This window comes from Notamacropus eugenii, chromosome 4 (genome assembly GCF_028372415.1).
Source record: "Notamacropus eugenii isolate mMacEug1 chromosome 4, mMacEug1.pri_v2, whole genome shotgun sequence".
In the NCBI taxonomy this organism is placed as follows: Eukaryota; Metazoa; Chordata; class Mammalia; order Diprotodontia; family Macropodidae; genus Notamacropus; species Notamacropus eugenii.
The window spans coordinates 28359189-28382409 of NC_092875.1; the positions used below are offsets into that span (position 1 = coordinate 28359189).

The 23221-nt window shown below is 42.3% G+C and overlaps 1 protein-coding gene across 9 annotated transcripts in view; it reads left to right on the plus strand.

Annotated features, from left to right (window-relative positions):
* The window catches only part of NOS1 (nitric oxide synthase 1), a 249654-nt gene that overhangs the window by 129572 nt on the left and 96861 nt on the right, over positions 1-23221 (plus strand). For 6 of the 9 annotated variants that reach the window (XM_072600318.1, XM_072600317.1, XM_072600316.1 and 3 more), the window contains one exon: positions 7259-8514. The exons of 2 other annotated variants lie outside the window; for them this stretch is intronic. In XM_072600318.1, coding sequence (XP_072456419.1) covers positions 7805-8514 — 710 coding nt within the window. In that variant the 5' untranslated portion in view covers positions 7259-7804. Of the gene's footprint in view, positions 1-7258; positions 8515-16466; positions 16571-23221 lie in introns of those variants that run through there. One more of the 9 variants, XM_072600323.1, reaches the window with a different exon arrangement.

Genomic DNA, 23221 nt, shown 5'->3' on the forward strand with positions numbered 1-23221 from the left:
AACTTAAATTTATCATTTCTTTTATAAATTAAAAAAAAAATTTTCTGAGTCCATAGACTGTTGTCTATAGATAACAGAAAATATCAGAGCTGGAAGAGACTTTAATAGTCTAGTCCAATCCTCTCATGTTTTCTAGATCAGACCCAGACTGTCAGAAAGGTTCAGGACAGTAAAAAAAATAAAGGTTAAGAACTAACTGAAGTCACAGAATGTCAGAGCTGGGAGGGGTCTTTAAACAGGGAATGTCAGGGCTGGGAGGGCTGTAGACTATAGACTAACAGAACAGTAAGGTTCCATATAACCCATACCCCTCCTGTTTTTCAGACAGGACCCAGTGAGGATAAATGACTTGCTCCAAGCCACAATAAGCCACAATGAAGATGAGATTGGAGCCCAGGTCCACTGACTCCCCAGCCATTGCCAGCTCCCTATCACTAGGCTGGCCCCTGCTTGTTCTGAGGATTTGGGGGTGGGGGCAGAAGAATTGTAGGGCTGTGGCAATGAGCTGCCAGCATGGTAGAGGGAACATCAGATCCTAGTTGTTATATTCCTTGGAGGAAAGACTGAAAATTAGTAGTTTGGGATCTGTTAAAGAACTCTGACTTTTTTTGAGATGACAGAAAGGATTGTTTGGAATTTTGAACACTTTTGTGTAAAGATTTCCATTTTCAAATGAAGAGTGACTGTTGACCTGTGGTTTATTTTTGCCAAAGAAGCATGACTGTCCTCCACCAAGGTCCTCCTCCATGCCTTGTCATGGCAGGGAGGTCACCCTGGGCTCCAAGGCTCTGCCAAGACAGCACAAGCCCTGGCTAGTCCCACACAGTGGGAGAAGCTTCCAGTGCAGTGCTGGTGACAGACTGTGTCTGACATCCAAGGACCAGTCTAGCCCAAACTCACAGAGACTCATCACCAGGAGGGCTGCAGCCAAGTGACCTTTTTTTAAGCCAAGAGAACTCTTAATGATCATCTACTAAGGCATGGTAGAATGGGCTGCCTTGAGAGGTAGTGAACCCGAAGAAGAGGTTAGACTGCCACTTGTAGGATATTACATACAGGGGATCTAGGTGATTCAGTGGATTGGAATAGAGACTGAGCTAAGAGTCAGAAAGACCCAAGCTCAAATCTGGCATCAGGCACTTACAAGCTGTGTGACCTTGAGCGAGTCACTTACCCCTGTTTGCCTCAGTTTCTTCATCTGCAAAATGAACTGGAGAAGGAAATGGCAAACCTCTTCAGTACCTCTGCCCAAAAAAAAACTCCCAAAAGGGTCACAAGTGTCAGACATGTCTGAAATGACTGAACAGCAACAATACAGAAGATTTTTGTTCAGGTACCAGTTCTCTTGCAAAGATGAGCTTCTGTGACTGATTCTAGGTTGCTCTCTGTGTCAGTAAAGGGAATTCCCACACAAAGAAATCATAGATTTTGAAGTATTAAGGCCATGTAACTACTCAAGCCCTTCATTTCCTCTGCCCTTATTTCCAGGGTTCATAACTAAGGTCAGGACATCCCTTACTGAGATCATAGATGAATGAATGAATGAATGAATGAATGAATGAATGAATGAATGAATGAAAAAGTGTTTATTAATCACTGCATGCCAAGCACTGTTCTAAATTATGAATTTAAACTCAAAATAAATTTTTACAAATTTATTTATTTATTTTTAGTTTACAATATTCAATTCCATAAGCTTTTGAGTTTTACATTTCCTCGCCCTTCCTTCCCTCCCCCTCCCCAAGACATCTTGCAATCTAATATTCATTTATATTAAGCATATTTTCACATTAGTCATGTTGTAAAGAGGAATTATAACCAATGGAATTAACCGTGAGAAAGAAAAAAATTTTAAAAATTTCAAAGTTCAAACTCAAATTGGGGAAGCTAAGACATAAAAATACAAAGATTTTCTGTAAGGTGGAAGTCATTCTGTTGCAGCAGTGCTGTGGATGGAAAGTCCCAGAGGTACTTACATCACAAAAGTAGACTGAATGGCAGTGCAAAGAGATTACAAGGCATAGAGCCAGGGAAGGTGATGAAGTCTAGGGCATGTGAGGAGGCAACAGTAAGGCAGATGGTAAGTCTTCCATACCACAGAATAGAGTTGTTGACTCCCATATCATTTAAACTGTGGGAGTGTTTCAGCTGCCTTAGTAAACAAGGGGTGGGCATCTCTTGTGGTGACATCTTCTATTGCCTACTATCCTTGATGGATTTTGCAACAGCCAGAGAGGAGGGACAGGAAAAGGGAAGGGAGGATTCTTACCACCCATCCCCCTACCCCACTCCCCCCAATGGGTCTTCACAGTCTGGCCATCCCTTCTATGTTCATTGGTCATAGATCTGAAAGGAAATTTTTTAGACAATACAGTTAAATACCTTGCAAAGATCCACGCTCCTCACATTCTTGTACTTGTCTCAGGCAATTGTCCAGGCCAAGGATCCTGGGAATAAATTGCAGGCTGTTAGAGCTAGAAAAGACTCTAGAAGGACCGCAGCAGAGGAAACCTCAGAGAAAAGCTAGTTCAACTCCCTCCTTTTATGAGTATGTTTGTGTATGTAGGTCTATAGATAGTTACGTACTATGCATGTATTTATGTGGGTATGTATGTGGACATGTATGTGTGTATAGGTGGCAAAGTGGGTAAGTTCTATAGACAGGAAGACCTGAATTCAAAAATCCTGCCTGAGACACCAACATATGGCCCTGGGCAAGTCACTTCAGCACTGTCTGCCTCAGTTTCCCAATCTGTAAAAAGGGGGATAATAATAGCATCTATGTCAAAGATGTGTTGTGAATATAAAATGAGATCATATTTGTACATTTTTTTGCAAATCTTAAAGCACTAAAATTGCTAGTTGCTGTTTCATCATCCTCTACTAATATACATCTCCAGTTGTCCTGCACCTGTTTGCAACTTATAGCCTTAGAAATTTGCCTGGGACATTGAGAGGCTAAGTGACTTGCCCAGTGTCACACATGAAGAATATGTCAGAAACTAGACTTGAACCCAAGGCTTCCTGAATTCAAAGACAGCTCTCTATCCATTCTGTCATGCTTTCCAATGAGCACTACAGGGGTGATGTGCCTTGTCCAAAGGTCACACAGGAAGTCCGGCAGAGTCTAAATTCAAACCCTGGTCCTCTAATCTCCAATGCTGTACCCCTCTAAAGCAGCTTGAGGTGGGGGTCTAGTGAGGAAAAGAGGTGAAGCAGAGACATTTAGGGCCTAAATACCCTTTCCTCACCCCCTACCACCACATAGGCAAAAATCCAGTACAAAGCATCACCAGTGACTTCTATTAGGGGCAACTAGGTGACTTAGGGAATCATACAGAAGAACTGGAGGCAGGAAGACCTGAGTTCAAATCTGACCTCAGATGCTTACTACCTGTGTGACTCCAGGCAAGCCTCTTAACCTCTGTCTGCCTTCATTTCTTCATCTATAAGATGGATATAAAACCTATCGCCCAGGGTGGTTGTGAGGATCAAATGAGATCATATTTTTAATGCACTAAATAAATGCTAGCTATTTTGCTAGCTGCTAGCTTGGGCACCATGTTGCCTTTTGACAACTCTGGCCCAAGGAGTGGAGTATGGGCAGAGTGGAGGAGGAGAACATAAGAGCCTTCTCTCTATTAGCATGGGTGAGACTTGCCCCAAAATTTCTCCTTTAGTAAAGGAACAGAGATAACATTCCCAACTTGCACTATTGAAGGGGCTTTTGTGGTCTTGTCTGCTTGGCTCTGGAACCAAACATCTTAAAATTTCTCTGTAATGAGCTGAGTCTCCAGATGGAATTGGGATGGCAGACAGATAAGGGAGGGTGGGCATGAGTATTCCATGGCCAGGAAGAGACTGCTGCTATTTGCTGGATTTCTCTGGTCCTTCTGGAACCTCTAGCGAAGGATAGATAGAGATATTCAGGAGAGCCTGAGAAAACGCACACGTGCAAATGCGCTCTCACGCACACACACAAACACCAGAGAAGTGACACAGCAGGAAAGGGATGCATGAAAACACAGAGAGAAACACACACAGAGATGCCAGATGGAGAGTACAAACCAGGCTGGTCCTGGGATATTTATTATTCCATCTCCCACACAGAGGGGCTGGCAGTATTACATAACACGCCCCACAAAGGGAGAGGCTGAACACACAAACCAGGGACTCAGTCTGACCCAGAAGGTGATCCCTTGGGCTGAGGGGAAGGAGAAGGCTTGATCCTAACCTCCAGTTCCCACAGGTATTGGGTCATGTGTCAGCTGTCTGAGTCCTAGTGAGACAGCTGAAGGCAAGATGAGGACAAGAGTGTCTGTCATTCACTGCAGCTGGGAGCTCCCCACTCAACTGGGTTGGCTAAGAGGACACCCAGAAGGAAGTAATGCACTACTTTGCATGTAACTAGGACTTAAAGGGAGAGAAAGAATTGGAATGGTTATTTCCACCGCCCTCTCACACCATCTGGACCAACTCTGACCCACACCAGATCCCCAAGGATTTAGAGTTAGGTCAATCCTTTAATTTCACAAATGAGGAAACTGAGGTTCAGAGAAGGGAAATCACACAGACGAGAGAACAGAGTGAGATTTTAAGCCTAGGTCTTCTGATTCCAAAGACAATATCTTCTCCACTAGACCATATATACACCCACACCCATTCATGCACAGCAACCACCCACCCACTCATCCCATACATTCATCACACATTCCCATGCACACGTCAAGATTTGCAGCCTCCTACACAACAACAACACACATAAAACATATGTTCACACACTCACACCATGCAGCCCTAGCATAATCCCATTGTACACAAACATCATACACATTCACATACACTATAATGCTACCACACACACACACATACACACATGCCCACAAGAAACAACACACACACATATTTGTCCTGACTTAGGGCTAAAATATAAGCATTGAGTCTCACAGAATAACCAACCTAAGAATTGGAAGGAGGTTCAGTAGCCATCTTAATCCAGCCTAATTTAGGTTTTACACAAAGAATCTCTAGCTTCCCACTGGGATTAGACCTTTATTCCCATCCTGCCTCTGGCAGTTAATAGCTAGATGACCTGAGATAGTCATCTTCATCAAACCTCAGTTTCCTAATCTATAAAATGAGGATAAAAATAACCCCTACTATTGTTATTCAATTATTCAGTCATGTTCCACTCTTTGTGACCCCATGGACCATAGCACTCCAAGCCCTTCTATCCTCCATTATCTCCCAAAGTATGTCCAAGCTCATGTCTGTTTATTCTATGACACCATCCATCCATCTCATCCTCTTCCATCCCCTTCTCCTTTTGCCTTCAATCTTTCCCAACATCAGGGTCTTTTCAATGAGTCCCATCTTCTCATTATGTGGCCAAAGTATTTAAGCTTTAGTTTCAGTATTTGACCTTCCAATGAACAGTTTGAATTAATTTCTTTACATACAGGCTAATTTGATCTCCTTGCTGTCCAAGGGACTCTCAAAAGTCTTCTCCAGCACCATAATTCAAAAGCATCAATTCTGTGGCTCTCAGCTTTCCTTATAGTCCAACTCTCACAGCCATATATCACCACTGAAAAAAACAAAGCTTTGACCACATAGACCTTTGTCGACAAGGTGATAGCTCTGATTTTTAGTATGCTGTTCAGATTTGCCATGACTTTCCTTAGAAGTAAAAAGTGTCTTTTAATTTCACTGCTGCAATCACCATCTGCAGTGGTCTTTGAACCCAAGTATAATAGTACATTATGATAGTATATATGTTATATATAATATTATACGTATATAACAATAATTATAATATTAGCACTACCTCAAATAATAATGTTACCCTACCTCACTGAAGCTCAACTGAGATAATGCATATAAAGTAATTTGTAAACTTTAATATGCATGTAAATGTGAATTATTATTATATTCAAGAGATAATGGCTATAGGAGTAGTTTTATTTGACCTGATGATATATTTAGAATGTGCTCACATCCCACCATCAGAAAACTATTTTCTTGGTTTCTCAGGGCATCAAAATCCCTTCCCTTCTGACAGGTCACATGAATTCTCTCTGGATCTCTACAATCCACATATCTCACAACAACAACAAAAGCCCATGTCGTTCTTTTAATGTATATTTTTTCCTATTATCAGAGTTTTATGACCAGGCAAATAATGTGGCATATGGGCCTTTCATCAGCTCCTTCTCGGTCTATGAAGAATACGATCTTAGGGCTGGTGGAATAGGGGGGCTAAAAGCCATAAATCCATCAACCAAGCCCTACCGACCCTTAGCAAATGATTTATTTGAAAATTGCCAATAGTATTTCATTTTTAGTCTGAGAAGTGGATTTCAGGTGAAGTCTATTTCAGGCTTTTTTTTTCTCCTCAAGGCTTTCAGTATCCAGGATTAAATAAATTAATTGTAAGTACCTATGAAATTCCTGCTTTTGACATAGGAATTGAATAAGGTCTTCTATTCATTACATACTATAAGTGAATGAATTCATGCCAGATAGAAAAGAATAGACTTTGCAATACTATTGACATCAAGAAAACTATAGAAGAATGTCCCATATGCTAAAAAAAAAATGACTGGAGAACATGTGTGAACCTTCTTCCTTTTAATGATTCCCTATCCATCCTGTAGAGCTTGCTTTGTATATATTTGCATTTTGTCTCCCCCGTTAGAGTGTAAGCTCCTTGAGGGCAGCTCTTTTGTTTCTTTGTGAATCCCCAATGCTTAGCATAGTTCCTGGCACATAGTAGGTGCTTAATAAATGTTTATTAATCGGTTGAACCTCATCTTGGGTCAAGAGAAAGTGAATAGGGTATGCCATGTAAATGCGAACTTGTCCCGTGCAGGAGGATTATTCTACTGCAGAAGGGAAAAGACTATAGACATGTAAGTTGGGTCCAGGAAGGTTGTAGAGAGGATGGGGAATAGGGTCTTTAAGCTTTTCACCATTTGATTTCTGGTTCTGACTGTCAATGGCATCCCTAGGGAGACCCTTTTGTCACAGAGAGCTCTGATCATGAAGATAAAATTCTGTAATTTACAGTAGTGTGGAAAGGGAATCCCCTTGAGAGTAGGCTCATTTTCTGAGCTGCCTTCAAAACTCTGCCCTGAGATTCCCAATGGGAATGTCTGCTGGCTACCTTATTCAGGTCTATGCTTCCCATTTTTATTTTCCATGCTCATCCATCTCCTGTATCTTTTTTCTGTCTCCTTCCTTTTCTCTCTGTCTTTAGCTCAAGAAGGCACCGGTCTGTTCTCAGCCTGACAGTTCATCTACTGGCACATCTATGAGAGAAGTTTCTGCCCTCATCTAGTTGACAGTGAGGAATGATCTGGAGTTGGCATGTCTCATCACTAGAGCAGCTCTCTGTGCCAGGGTGGCATTACCAGGCTTGGCATCTGTTTCTTTGGGGCTGAATCTCCTTCCAGGGACGTACCCTCTCTTCTGTTCTGAAGCCCACAGGAGAAGTCACCCATCCCTTCCTTAAAGCAAGAGAGTGAGAGCAGCAATGAATCACAACAGAAATTGGGATTGGTATGAATAGATGCCACCAGATGCTCTGAACCAGTTGATATCCAAGACCAATTACTCAAACGCCAAAGAAACAATCCTTCTCCTGAGCCTGACTCATATAAGTCCAATCCCAGCAGTATCCATCTTCTTGACTCCTTTTTTTTGAGGTCCAGAGTGTGTCCTTCACTGAGGGAAAAAACCTCTGGTCACTAAGGCTTGTACTCTTTGGGCTAGATACTCTGAAGTTACAATCTCTGAAGTTACAATGGAAGACCACATGTTCAGTGTTCAACAAATTCAACCCAATGTCATTTCTGTAAGGCTGTTCAAACGTAAAGTGGGAGGCTTGGGATTCCTGGTGAAAGAACGGGTTAACAAGCCTCCAGTGATTATATCTGACCTGATCCGAGGTGGGGCAGCTGAGCAGAGTGGTCTTATCCAGGCAGGAGATATTATCCTTGCAGTCAATGGCCGGCCCTTGGTGGACATGAGCTATGATGGTGCCCTGGAGGTTCTGAGGAGTATTGCCTCAGAGACTCATGTGGTCCTCATCCTGAGGGGCCCCGAGGGCTTCACTACTCACCTGGAGACTACGTTCACTGGTGATGGGACACCCAAGACCATCCGAGTAACCCGACCCATAGGCCCGGCCGCCAAAATGGTGGATCTCTCCCACCAGGCTGTACCCAGCAAAGATCAGCTCCCAGGGCCAGACAGTGCTGTGGCCCTCCGGAATGTGCCTCAGCACCCCAGGGAAAATGGTCAAGAGGACAATTCCCTGGCACAAACCAATGGCATGGTACCTGACTCTGCAAAGAAAAGTACCCTGGCTGGCCTGCATGGTGGAGGTGAGAGCAACGACCTTCTCCGAGAAATCCAGCCAGTACTGAACCTGCTCACCAGTGGCAAAAAAGAAATCAATGGAGGCCGGCCACACAAGGTAGAGACAAGGGATGCAGAAGTCCAGGCAGACAGGTAAGCCCTGTGACAAGTGTGTGGACATGTGTACTTCAGCCTGGCAACCCAGAAATCAGGTTTACCTGTCCCACTTACCTGGGCATGTAGCCAACCAGCTCAACCATATCCCATGAAAAGTTAGAAAGTTCCCTGAAAGTAGGTCTCAGCAAGAGACATTGTGATAGGCAGAAGGGGATAGTGTGTGACTGGGGGGCACTAACATTCACCTAATACTCCTCTCTTTTATGTAGTAGACAGGATGAGAGACCTGTTACAGAAAAAAAACAAATTATTTTCCTAATGTTTAGACCTATCCACAAATGGAAAGGGCTATCAGTCAGTCAATAAGTTTTTATTAAACATCTATTATACTCAGCCAGGTGAGTATGTGCTAGGTGCTAGGGATAGAAAGAAAGGCAAAAGACAAGTCCCCACCTTCATGGAACTCCTAGTGGTACTGTTTGCCCAGGTCTCCCTGGCTGCATATTGTAGGGAGATGAATAACCTACCCTGAGATCTACAGTGCTCGTGACACAATAAGCAACTTCATAAATGTTTGTTGTGCTATGTTTGTAACTGAATGAGAAGCCTGATATATGAAAACCTTTCCTAAGAAGCTATCCATTAATGGAAGGTGCTGACTCCTATGGGGTCAGTCAGTCATTTGGTGATTTCTTAGATGTGCTAAGTTCTGGGTATAGAAAGAAAGATAAAAATAGCCTCTCCTCTCTGGGCATTCACAGAGGAGACAACATGCATTCGAGATCTGTACGGTGAAAGAAAAGGCCTTAGTAAGGGAGAAAAAGGAGAGGAGGGACATTCAGAAAGGCCTTCTTCAGAAGTTGGGGTTGGGTTCCCCTTTGTTGGAAGTCTGCAAGTCTAGGCTAAATAACTGTTTGTCAGCTCCTGAAGAGCAGGCGCTCTCTTTTGTCTCTTTGTATCCCCAGTGCTTAGCACAGTGCCTGACGTGGGGTAGATGCTTAATAAATGTTCATTGATTGATAAGGGGAATTCTCTTTCAGGTATGGGCTGGACTAGAAGGACCCTGAAGTCCCACCTCTGAAATACTATGATCCTCTAATTTCCTGTGTTTCTACCGTCCACTACGAGGGCAAGGCATGGTTGAACCAAATGCCTTCTTGTAGTCTAAGGATCTGGGTTCTAATAACACCTCTTAGGTTTACTATTCATGTAGTACTAAGCAAGTCCCTTCACTTCCCTGGTCCTCAGTTTCTTCATCCATAAAATGAGTTTGGTCTAGATGGCTGCTGAGATTCTTTCTAGTTCTCAAAGCATAGTCCTATGAACCATGTCTAGATCTGCATCCCTAGCCCCCATCACTCAAAAGTAAGAGTATAATCAATTAATCAACAAGCATTTGCTAAGTACCTACTGTGTACCAGACCCTGTGCATAAGGACTGGAAACAGAAAGAAGTGAAAGTCTCTGCCCTCAAAAAAGTTTATGTTCTACTCTGTTTGTATTCTATTATGTTTATATTCTATTGTGTTTATATTCTGTTATATAATCCTACCAAAGGCATGCAGGGTAGTTTTGGGAGGGAGATTCCCTCCATCCCACTCCCTCCCAGTGACTTGGCACTGAGCTTCTAAGCCATCTTCTCCACCCACCTACCCCCAGGAGCAAAGAGAGCCTGTGTCTCCCTGGACTACTTTCAGGTCCTCAAACAAAACACTACATTGACTGTCTCCAAATCATTGTATCCTGTGTCCTCCATTCCCGGGTGCTCTGCCTTCTCACTTCTACTACTCCATTTTCCTGGCTTCCTTTAAGACTCAGCTCAAGTCCCATCATCTACCTTTCCTAGTCCTCTCTCACAGTTGGGACCTTTCTTCTGAGATCACCACCTATCTTCTCTGTGTAGATCTTGTACATACATAGTTGTCAGCTTATGGTTTCCCCCATTAGAAGGCGAGCTCCTTGAGGGTAGGGACTGGTTTTGTCTTTCTTTGAGTTCTTAGAACTTGGCACAGTGCCTGGCACATGGGAAGCACCTATTAAATATATGTTGATTAAAAATAGAATACTCAAATACAACAGTTAAGTTGACCTGGTCCTTTTCCACTGAAATGGAGACCAAATCCAGGTCAAGCCATTCACAGGATGGGAGTGGCATGGTAGGCAAAGAAAGGGGATTAGTCCAGGCTACAAGAGAGCTGGCTGACATTCAAAGCAACATTTCCCCCAAGAGAACAATCTCACTGCCCCAAAGCGGCAGACCCCTTCCCCAAGTGTTCCTATGCTAGCACATTCAGTTGAGACAAACTATTCCAAAGTAAGGGTCTCTTGTGATTATCCTGGCTGTCTTCCAAGTCTCATTAAGTTGAACTAAATTACAAAGCCACTTTAGAATTGAGAATTAAAGGTCTGGACCATATGATTTCCAGGAGGCACAGAAAGAGTACTCTTCATCACAGCCTACTCACTTGGCAGCCACTGAGGGAGAGCACAATTCAGCCTACAAAAGATCAGCTCTCATTTCATGCTCCTTCTTTGCATACCCAGCCACCCCACAACCTATCCCAGTGACTTTATAATGAGACAATGAGTCCAAAAATGAAACCTCCATCTTTCTATATATGGAGTAGTTAGCTCTTCCAACTCCACAGCCATGAGCCTTTTTGGCATCCAGTGTCCTATTCCAAAGGGTGTGACCAATAGCCTTCTTTCCTTACCCCACCCCCAAGGCAGCCTGACCTTCCCTGAAGCATCCTGGAAGAGCATCTGACTATATACACCTCAGAATTCTTTGTTTCCTGAGTTCTCATTCACCAAAGACATTCAGGTGGTTGCTGGATGATTAACTGTCAGTGATTTTTTCCATTTTATTTTTTTTTCAGTTTAGTTTCTCTTCCTATCTATTTCCTTCTCCTCCATTTAAAAGGAGAAAAACAAGATCTTTGTAACAAATATGCTAAGCTCAAAGTGGGGGTTGTGAAGGAGTTAAGGGGAAGGAAAGGATGACTGGAGTCTAGGGGAAGAGATCAAAACAGGAGGATGGAAGCTGATTGCATAGAGCACAGATACTAAGCACACTTTTCCCATCACTCTTTTATTTTTAAAGAGAGGACAGGGAGCAAAGAGAGGAAAAAGTCCAAAAGAATTGTATGAAGAGAGATGTAAAATTAATAACTATAACTATGAATGTGAACAGGGTGAACTCATCCTAAAATGGAAGAGAATAGCAAACTGACTGCTAAAGTTTAAGAGGTGATTCTTGATCAAAAATAGGTTGGATTAGATGGCTCTGAATTTCCTTCATCTCTGAAATCTCACAATGGGATACAGTATCGTTGGATGGAAAGAGTATTTGGCTCTAGATTCTGAGAAGCTCAGTTCAAATCCTGCCTCGGAGAGGTACTAACTGTATGGCCTTTGGCAAATTCTATAACCCCTTGTTGCCTCAATTTCCTCATCTGTGAAAGAAGGAGTTGGGCTAGGTCAGAGGCTCTTAACCATTTTTGTGACATGGACCTCTTTGGCAACCTGTGGACTTCTTCTCAAAATCATGTTTTTAACATGTAAAATAAGACAGGATTACAAAAGAAACCAAATGTATCAAAATATAATTATCAAAAAATTTTTAAACCCCTTGAAATTTACCCATAGAACCATGTTAAGAATCCCTAGAGTAGCTAATTTCTCTTTTCACTTTACATCTGCGGTCCTGTAAGCCACTGCATTCTTTTTCTTGACTTACCCTATGTAACATAGTGCTCTTTCCACCCTTGACCTCCTATGGGGTGCTGCTCTTTGAGTGTAAACACCAGCGACAGCTATTTGAGAGGAAACTGTATTTAAATTGTGACTAAGCTTTCAAGATGAGTGGCACCAAAGGAGAACAATATTTGGTGATAAAACATTTTTGTTATGTGAAGATCTATGATCTGTAATCAGAGGAGGTAGATTCGAATCCTATCCTGTTTGTCTTAGCATCAATCACCATCCTCTGTAGCTAGGCGGTGTAATACTCTGGGCTTCAAGAGGACATGAGTTTGACTCTGGCCTCAAACATTTGCTAGCTATGTGACCCTGGACCAAGTCACTTTTTCTCTGTCTACCTTTGTTTCTTCATCTGTAGAATGGGGATAAGAGCAATATCCACCTCCCAAGGTTATTTTTAGGATCAAATGAAATAATATTTGTGATCAAATAAGATAATATTAAGACATTGTCTGGCACTTAGTTGGAGCTTAATAAATGCTTATTTCCTTCCTTCCCTATTTCCTTCTCTTTAAAAATGGGGTGTGGAGTTAGGAGGGGAAAAATGGAACTAAGTGACCTCAAAAGATCCTTGTATCTCTAGATTCTGGGATATCCTATTTTCTCTGACTGTTCAGGATAAATCTTTAAGCACCTGGTAATAGTTGTCTGGTAATAAAAATCCTAGGCTTTGTAGGCAGACTGAGTCTGAGAAAGTGAGATATTCATCATTCAGACACTGGTAGTATAAGGAAGGGTATATAAGGAAGTATAAGGACCCTAAGGTCCCAGCTATTTAGAGAAAGTTGGAGAGTAAAGGGTATTCACCCTCACAATTGGATTCCCCCTGGACAGGTCCTTGTGATATCTGGCTATTTTAAGTCGCAGATTTAAATCTGTAAGAAGCCCCAAAAATAATTTAATCCAACCCCTTCATTCTATAAATGAGGAAACTGAGGCGGACAGAAGTGAAGTGATTTGCCCAAAGTCACACAGTTAGTAAATGTCAAATGTGGGATCTGAATGCAGGTCTTCCAGATTAGTCTTCTTTCCACCAAACTGTACTGCTTCCCTGAATTTGGGAAAAGAAGTAGTAAAGTGGATTAACAGTAACCTGGCCAAGCCATCAGACTGGAGTCACTGATGGGAGGCATGCTGTCTGTCTGGCCCTGTTTCCCAGAGACAGGTCACCCTGAACCATCCCAGAATATGATGGGGGTGGAGCTGGAACAGCAGGTAGGGAGTCATTCAAAGGCAAAGACTTTGTGGTGGAGCTTATAGCAAATCTCTTCCATATTTCGCTCTATTCTCTCTCTCTCTTCTCTCTCTCTCTCTTTCTCTCTCTCTCTCTCTCTCTCTCTCTCTCTCTCTCTCTCTCTCTCTCTCTCTCTCTCTCTCTCTCTCTCTCTCTCTCTTTCTCCCTGTCTCTCTCTCTTTTCCTCCCTTTGTCTCTCTCTCACTTTCTCTCTCCTTGTCTCTCCCTGACTCTCTCTGTCTGACTGTCTGACTCTCTCTTTCTCTGTGTATGCTCTTTTCTCTTCTCTCTCTCTCTTTCTCTCTTCCTCCCTCTTTCTCTCCCCCTGCCTCCCTCCAGCTCCTAAGTGTGTGGTTGCAAGCTTCACAGTAACCTCTCTGGGGCTGTTTTCCTATCAGTGAAATGGAAATAATAGTCCTTGGATAGTTCACAAAATTGATGTGTAGAAACCAATTTTAAAGTATAGAAATGCTTTAGATAGATTGATAGTGAGGGAGGGAGGGGGAGAGAGAGTTTTAACTAGGGACACCCAGGGAGAACATCACAGAAGTAACTCCTGATCTGAACCTTGAATAATATAAGGATTTCTGAAAGGTAGAGATGAGCTCTCGGTGAGCATCCCAGGTTTGGCTCTTGGTCTGTGTAAATGCATGGAGATGGGGGAAAGACAGGGCCAACTCTGGAAATCACTAATATCTAGTTTAGCTGGAATGTCTCAACTCCATGAAAGTTAGGATGTAGAGTAAGCCTGGAGTGGTAAGTTGTGGAGCACTCTGAATGCCATGCTTACAAATTGTATTTTATCCCAGTGGGGAACTTTATCTGGACAAATGGATTGGTACCTTATATTCAACTTAGAGGGCAGCTAGGTGACATAGTGGATAGAACACTGATCCTGGAGTAAGGAAGACCAGAGTTCAAATCCAGTAGCAGATACTTACTAGCTGTGTGACCCTGGACAAGTCACTTAAGCCTGTTTGCCTCAGTTTCCTCATCTATAAAATGAGCTGGAGAAGGAAATGGCAAACCACTCTAGTATCTTTGCCAAGGAAACCCCAAATGGGGTCAAAAAGAGTGAGACATGACTAAAACAACTGAACTTCCACTTAAGGAGCTGCTTTGGGCTAGTAGGAGGTCTACTTAGGTCTTTCTGACTCTGCAGCCAGCTCTAACCATTATTCTATAATGCCTCTCCATGGAGCCTTACATTAAAGAACAACATTTATCCTTTTTGCTTTTCATTCCAGGGTCTAGTCAAGGAGTATTTAAGTAGTTTATGCTAGATACGTTCAGGAATGATCTTAGTAGAAATAGACACACTGAGAAGGTGCCCTCAGGCAGTGTGGTGTAATGGGAGGGGAAATAGCCACTGGAAAGAGAATGGGAAAGGGACATGAGTTCGATATTACAGCTCTCTCACTTGTTAGAATATAAGGACCTCAAAATCAGGGGTTGGTTCATTATTTCTTTGTGTCCCCATTACCTATTATAATCCCTGGTACATAGTAGGCACCTTTTGAAATTTGTCAATTGAATGCTATTTGGGTGTCTTTGACCAAGTTAATTTCTCTCCCTGGGCTTCTGTGAAATGAGGTAAATAGGAGCAGGCAGTGTCATTCTTTCCACATTCTCTCACTGGCTCCCCCTTCCTAGGGTACAGATCAGAAAACATCACTCCTCTGCTCAAAAATCCTCAGTGGTTCCTGTTTCCTTTAGTGGGGGAAAAAATCAGAAACTCTTTAGCCTGTCTTTTCTACAGAGGGAATACTATATAGTGATTAGAGTGCTGCACTTAGAGTCAGTGAGACCTGAGTTCGAATCCTGCCTCTGACACTAAAGTGAATGTGTGCCTTGAGCAAGTCCCATCATTTCTCTGAATCTCAACTTCCTCATCTGTAAAATGAGCTGATTGGGCTAGAGGTTCTTCTGCATTCAAGTTCTGCCTCAAATGAGGACTAGCTATGTGACTCTGAGTGAGTCACTTAAATTCTCTGAGCCTCAGTTTCCTCAGCTGCAAAATGAGGAGGTTGGTATTCTTCAAGGTCCCTTCCAGTCCTGAATCTGTGATGTTCTATTTACTAGATATATGAACCTGAACAGGTCATTGAACCTCTGAGCTTCAGTTTGCTCATCCACGAAATGGGGATATTTAGAGAAACTGCCTTACAAGTTTGCCGAGAGATTCCGATTAGATAATGTATAGAATGTGCCACTTATCATTAGGTGATACCTACGGATCCTTCTAGCTTTAAATCATCTGATCCCATGTTGATCCTACTCTCTTTCTTCAGAATAGGAATGTGATCACTTGAGATCCATTTGATGAAGATCTTGCTGTAGATGGGTCTCTCCATTCAGCTCCAATGCACCTAAGTCATCCAGTCTATTTTCATTCAGTTACTGCCCATGATCCAAAGGGATTAATCAATCAATAAGCATTTATTAAGCACCTACTATGTGCCAGGCACTCCACTAAGCGCAAAGGATACGAAAAGAGGCTAAAGACAGTCTGTCCTCAAAGAGCTCAGCATCCGATTGTAAGATTGTAAACACGCTGCTCTGGTCATGTCATTTTGTTTCAAAGTACTGCTCGGTAAGAAGGACTCAAAGATAATCACATCTTCACACCAAACCTTGGATCAACTCTCCATTCACAGGCAATCCACCTTGACCAAATGGAAACCATTCTTCTTGTGTCTATGCCATTCTTTTAGGAGCACTTGTGTCTTCTTCCCACATTACATTTCTAGGATTGCCCTTATCCTTAGAGACTTGGCTGTGCCTCCCAGCACACTGCCTGAGAGTTTTCATCTGGAACTCATCCATCTTCACTTGCCATTCGAATCTCCTTATCAGCATAGCAGCCACACTCCACCCAACACCAAGATGCATGTTGTTAGTAACAAGTAGGGTGGGGATTGTGCTCCAGTCCAGGGATCAGCCTAACACTAAATGCTCCCATATCTTGTTTATAGAAGGAGCAAGTACTTCAATTAGTTTGTGTTGCCTTTGGTGCTGGCGTGCCCTGGTTAGACTAGCTCATCTTTGGAGAGAGTCCCAATGCATATATATGGAAGCGTGTGAAAGTGAGCAGCAGGTAAGACTTCAAGAAGCTTTCAGCAGTGGTAGACTGGGTGTTTCCCATCTGTCTCCCTTTGTGTTTTTATGTATGGTGCTGGCTTCTCTGCCTCCATAGAAGGTGGTCAGGAGTTTATAAAGTATAGCTGGATTTCCTTGCATATCTCACGTGAGCTACACTCTGGCCACATGCTACTCCAGAGTCAGGGCAGAATTTATGGGAGCATCAGTGACATGTTCTGTGGATTTCACAACACAGCCACGTATCCAACTCTTCTTCCTCCTTGGCTAAATCTTCCACTACAGGGAAAGATTGCGCACCAATAGTCATCTTTGGGACTCGTAAATTTGGGAGGACATTTGGACGGCACTTTAAGGTTCATAAGATGATTGATTTAGTGCTATGGATGAGAAAAGGGAGGCTCCAAGAGTTGAAATGTCTTGCCCAAGGCCATATAACAAGTAAGTATTAGAGCTAGGATTCAAAGCCAGCTCTCTTCTCCCTTCTGTAACTGAACTGGTTGAGAAGGTTTTCTATAGCTGCGTCTATTTTGTTTCCTCTCAATCTCTTCTTCACTCTCTACAGTCTGGCTTCCAGCTTCATCATTCAATCCAAACTGCTCCCTCCAAAGTTACCAGTGATCTCTTACTTGGCATATCCAATGACCTTTTCTCAATCCTCATTCTTCTTGAACTTCTGCAGCCTCTGACACTGTTGACCACTCTCTTCCTTCTAAGATTTTTTAACAATGGTCTCTCCTGGTTCTCCTTCATCTGTCTGACTGTTCTATCTTGATATCCTCTGCTAGATCTTTATCCAAGTCTCATCTGATAACCATGGGTGTCACACAATGCTGTGTCCTGGGTCTTCTTCTCTTCCCCCTCTATACTATTTCTCCTGGTGATCCCATCAGCTCCCAGGGATTCAATCATCATTTCTATAAAGATTGATTTGTCTACCCCTAACCTTACTGTGACTTCTCTAATTGCCTAATGGTCTTCTCAAACTTGATATCCCATAGACATCTGGTACTCAACATGTCCAAAACTAAACTCATCATTCGCCCACACCTGATCTCCCCTCTTCCTAACTTTCCTATCATTTTTGAGGCAATCGTTATCCTCTTAATCACGCTGCCTTACAATCTAGGTGTCATCCTTGACTCCCCACTCTCTCTCATCACCTCCATATCCAGTCAGTAGTCATGTCCTACCTTCTCAAATATCCCCCTTCTCTCCTCTGACACCTTCCCCATCTTGGTTCAAGCCTTCATCACCTCAAACCTGGACTACTACAATTAGCCTACTTGTAGGAGAGAGGTCTTCTTGCCTCAAGTCTCTCTCCATTCTAATCCATGTTATTCATTTGTCAATTGATCTTTCTAAATCACAGGTCTGATCATGTCACCCTGTGCACTTTCTTCAATACACTCCAGTGCTCTGGATCACCTTCAGAACCAAATACAAAATTGTCTGTTTTATTTTAAAGTTCATCATAATCTTTCCCATCTTCTTATACCTTTTGTGGTTGTTTGTTCAGTCTTCATGACCTCATCTGGGAATTTTCTTGGCAGAGATACTGGAGTGGTTTGCCATTTCCTTCTCCTGCTCATTTTACCCATGAGGACCTAAGGCAAATAATATTAAGTGACTTGTCTTGGGTTATAGTTATCATATATCTGAAGTTGGATTAGAGTTCATGAAGATGAACTTTCCTGATTCCAAGCCCAGCACTCTATACATTGCTCCACCTTCTTAAACTTCACTCTCCTCCTTGTACTCTATGATCCAGTGACCCTGTCCTCCTTACTGTTCCTCCCACAAGACATCCCATCACCCAACTCCAGGCATTTTCACTGGCTACCCTCCATGCCTGGAATTCTCTCCCCGCTTCTCTCATCTTTCTAAGTTTCCTGGTTTCCATCGTCTCATTTAAAGGTCCACCTTCTACAAGAAAGCTTTACCAGTCCTCCTTAATCTTAGTGCCTTCACTCTGAGACTACTCCCATGTATCCTTATGTATCTTAGTACATAGCTTTTGCATGTGGTCTCCTCCATTAGAATGTGAACTCTTTAAAGTCGGGGGCTGTCATTTGTCTTTCTTTATATTCCCAGCATTTAATATAATGCCTGGCACATGATGAATACTTAATAAATGCTTGTTGATTTGAGTTCAGGTGAGGTTTGATTTGATCCTTCAAGTATTAGTAGGATTTTAATAGGGATGGGCACTGGAAATTAGTGTGATGGAATAATAATAATTAGTATAGTTGTGGTATAGTGGAAATGAGTAGAGTATAGATATAGAAACTCACTGGAGGAGAGAAGAGGTACAGGAAGACTATTTTGGCATGGCAGAATTCATAGATGGCACCTAGAACCAATGCGCTTCCCTTGGCCATAAAAAATGGCATGACCACAAAGTGATTCAAATCCAGACCTTTGGAAATTTGCTTTGGGAATTAATTTCCACATAGATGCAGTGTTTATACACTCCACCACCTTCCCATTCCCACCCCACACACAATCATCCAAGGATCCTACATCCTGGATTTCTTTTTCTCTCTAAGGTCACCAATTCTTTTTTTAGTGGTATTTAGGGTTGACTTGCCCAGGCTCACACAGCTAATAAGTGTCAAGTGTCTGAGGTTGGATTTGAACTCAGCTCCTCCTGATTCCAGGGCTGGTGCTCCATCCACTGTACCACCCAGCTGCTCCTAAAGTAACTAATTCTAAGAAAGGGCTGCTGAGCACATAGACTTCCCTGAACTCATCTTCCACCCTTTGTTAGATCACAGAAGGATTTCCTTGACCTTTTTTATTATATTAATGAATACTATATATTAATACTGTCAAAGGAGACAATATTTGTAAAACTCTTCGCACAATGTCCAGCACACAGCAAGTGCTTAGTAATTATTCTCTCTGTCCCCCTTTATACCATGGAACCTTGATTTTCCACAAACAGGAATAAGATTCCTATGAGAAAAAAAATTTAATATGTCTTCCTCCAAATATTTCTTGTGAAATTATTAATATGTCCAAACTAAATTCAATTAGATACTTAACACCTATTCAATTCAGCAAGCATTAATTAAGTACCTGCTGTCTTCCAGACACTGTATTAAGTGCAGAAGATACAAAAAATGGAGGGTCAAGAGGTCTATCACCTTGTAAACTTGGTGAAGAGCCTTTCTAGGCTTACTTTTGATTGGTGCTTAGACAATGGATATATAGAGTCCACCACCACCTAGGTGCCATATTGGCTAGAGTGATAGACTTGGAGTCAGAATGACCTGACTTCATATCCAGACTCAGATACTTATCTATGTGATGCCAGCTGAGTTATTTAATCTGTCAGCCTCCTGTTCCTTAAAATGATTTGACCTAGAATACCTCTATGATTTAATCATTAGAACCATCCTTGAAATCTTTCTCCCTTAGACCTGCCAGATCTGGTGTTCTCCTGGAAGTACCCAGGGCCACTGCCTAGGTCAAGACGAGGCACCAAAGGAGTACTTGAACGACTCTTACCAAAATACCCAGATATTTAGTAGAGACAGCTGCAGTGGGTAGATTTCTCTTTGAGAGACCCAAGCCCTTTTTCTAATTCTATTCCTGGCTCTCCATTGAATTCTGAACAATTGATTTAACCTGAAACTGTGTCTGTTCTCCCACTAGAATATAATGACCAAGAGGGCAGAGATAGTTGTTTTGCCTTCCTTTCTATCCCCAACACATCATACGGTGCCTGGCACATAGTAAGCACTTATGTGTGATGATGTTTGATGATGATTGTTTCCTTACCTGTAGAATAGCTATGTCCTCCATTCTACATGGGAGAGAGGAAGCCTGGCATAGTGGATAGAGTGGTAGTACTGGACTCAGGAAACCCTGGGTTCAAGTCCCATTTCTAACACTTAACTGTTTGTATGACTATGGGCAGGTCACTCCAAGCCTAAGACTTATCAACTAAGTTATGATGGGCTTTGATCTGCACTGGTATCTACTAGTGAAGCAAAGTTCTTTTGTATACTTGTTATACAGAAATATAAAAATAAATAAGTTTCTTGAATATGCTATATAAACCTTTATACTTAGTATATTCAGACTAATTAGGGGGAATGGGGGAGGGTGATCCCAGTAAAGACAGTATGGTGTGAAATGGTCCAGAACACTGATGCCTATAATACCTACTTCTCAGGGTTTTTATGGGGTAAAATCAAATAAGGTATATAAAATATGTGTGTGCTATCAATTACTATTATGAGAGAAGTGAATTGACTTGCTTAAGGCCACACGACAAGTGTCAGGGTCAGGCTTCAAACCAAGCTCTTATAAAGGAGAATAATGCCCATATGACCTCTTACATTACACATTCACATTCTTTGAGTTGAGTAGTTAGCTCAGAGACCATGTGGTCTAATCTCTACCTGAACAAAACTTCCTTCTACAATGTCCCTGATAAGTAGTCATTCATTCCTGCTGGAAGCCCTCCAGTGATAGGGAATTCACTAACTCCTGAGATGGCCCTCCCTGGACTTGAGCACATCCCATCTTGCAGCCCTGATTGATGCTGCCATGAGCCCTATTCCTGGCCAAATCCTATGCCTCTGCTATCTTACAGACAAAGTCGCATGTATGAAAGATCAGGGACAAGCAAGCTGTTATTAAATCCAACACAGTCCTTCTTTGTATGCTCCATTTCAGACCTGCCTACAGCAATGTTGCTCCAACAATTACTGCTTGACACTGGGGTATAATTAGTTATTGTGCAAACCAAGCAAAATTAACCCTGATTTCAGCTAGCTGGTCGTTACTGCCCTGCATACTGAAGACAGCAGAGTTGAAGCAAGCTCTTCTCTCCCTGAAGCATCCAGGCACACCTTCTGGGTCTTCCTCTTCCCTCATGGGTTTGTGTCTTGAAATTGTAAGTCAATGAATGTGAGCTCTGGAAGGGATCTTAGAGAAATTCTCTAAACCAAGGGCTCTTATTTTTTGTGTCCTGGACCCCTTGGATAATCTGGTGAAGGACTCCTTTTCAACCCAGCCCATATACCAAAGGAATCCTGACTTGAACCAACACTGCCTGAAGACCTCCAAGAAGGGAGAGTCCCTCACCTCTTGGGGCAGCTCATCCTACTTTTGGACAATTCTAATTCTTGGCAAGATTTCCTGACATCAAGCCTAAATTTGCTCCTTTAAAACATTTACCAATTGCTCCTGGTTCTACTTTCTTAAGACCAAATAGAGCAAACCTAATCTTAAATGCATAAGATAAAATACATATATCTGCAAAGGAAATATGGTTATCAACTCTGTATGTGTATTAGGTTTGCTGGCCTCAAGTTAAGAATCTCTGCCCTAGTCTAAACACCACCCCCTCACTCCATCAATCAACACCACCCCCTCACTCCATCAATCAATCAGTCAATCGATGATTTAAAAAAAACTTTTATTAAGCACCTCTGATATAGCAGGTTTTATAAGCATGTGAATTCTGGAAGAGAACTTAGAAAGATTTTCTAGACCAGAGAGTTTTAGTTTTTTGTGTGCCCTGGACCCCTTGGACAGTTTGATGAAGCCTAGAGGATCCTCCTCAGAATTATGTTTGTAAATGCATAAAATACATAGGATTACGAAAGAAGTAGTTATATTGAAATACGGTTAACAAAATATTTTAAATGGATCCACAGACCCCACTTTAAGAACTCCTAACATCAAATTATTTTTAAAATTTTATTAAATACCTCTGCACCAGGCACTATAAAGTGGAAGGACATGAGCTCTGGAAGGGGCTGTAGAGGGATCCTCTACTCTAATTTCTTCATGGATAATTTGCTCTGATTATCACCCTCTCCAGTAGACATGCCATTGACACTTAAATCAAGAGTCACTTGGGGAATATTAACAGAGGACATTCTGAAAAGAGGAAAACAGAATGTTCTTTCTCACAACTGAAAACATCTCTGAAAGTGAGAATGAACCCTGTGATTCCTCTCTGGAGGGCTCCAAGCAGAGGCTGGAATGCTACTTGTCCTTGTTAGTCAGGGACAGATTAGATGAGATGACCTATGAGATCCCTTCCAACTCAAGGACTGCCCTACCATACTCTACCCTCATCAGACCTCACTTGGGTTCAGTTCTGGGCATCATGATTTAGGCAACCCAAATGATGAAGGACCTAATGGTATATGAGGAATGAATGAAGGAAATGGGAATGGTCATTCTAGAGAAAAGGAGAGTCTGGGGACATGGTTGCTGTCTTCACCTGTTTGAAGGGTTGACATGGAGGAAGGATAAGACATCCTATTTGACTCCAAAAATGGCAGAATCAGGAGCAATGAGTGTTAGTTAGCAAGAAGCAAATTTGAGCTTTGTGTCAAGAAATCTTGTCAAAAATTAGAGTGGTCCAAAAGTAGAGTGGGTGCCCCTGCCCCTCCTTGGAGATCTTCAAGCAGAGTTGAGTAGGTTAGAATGAGGACTCCTTTGGTGGATGGCTTGGACTTAGATGGCCACTGAGGTTCTTTCCAGCTGCTAAGCTGTGATTCTATGGTCCTATAATTCAACTGTTCTTGAAGTCAGGAAGAGCTCAGGAAGAGCTCAGACACATATAGCTATCTAACTAAGCTTTGACAAGTCATGTAGACCTTCCCTCCATTAATTACTT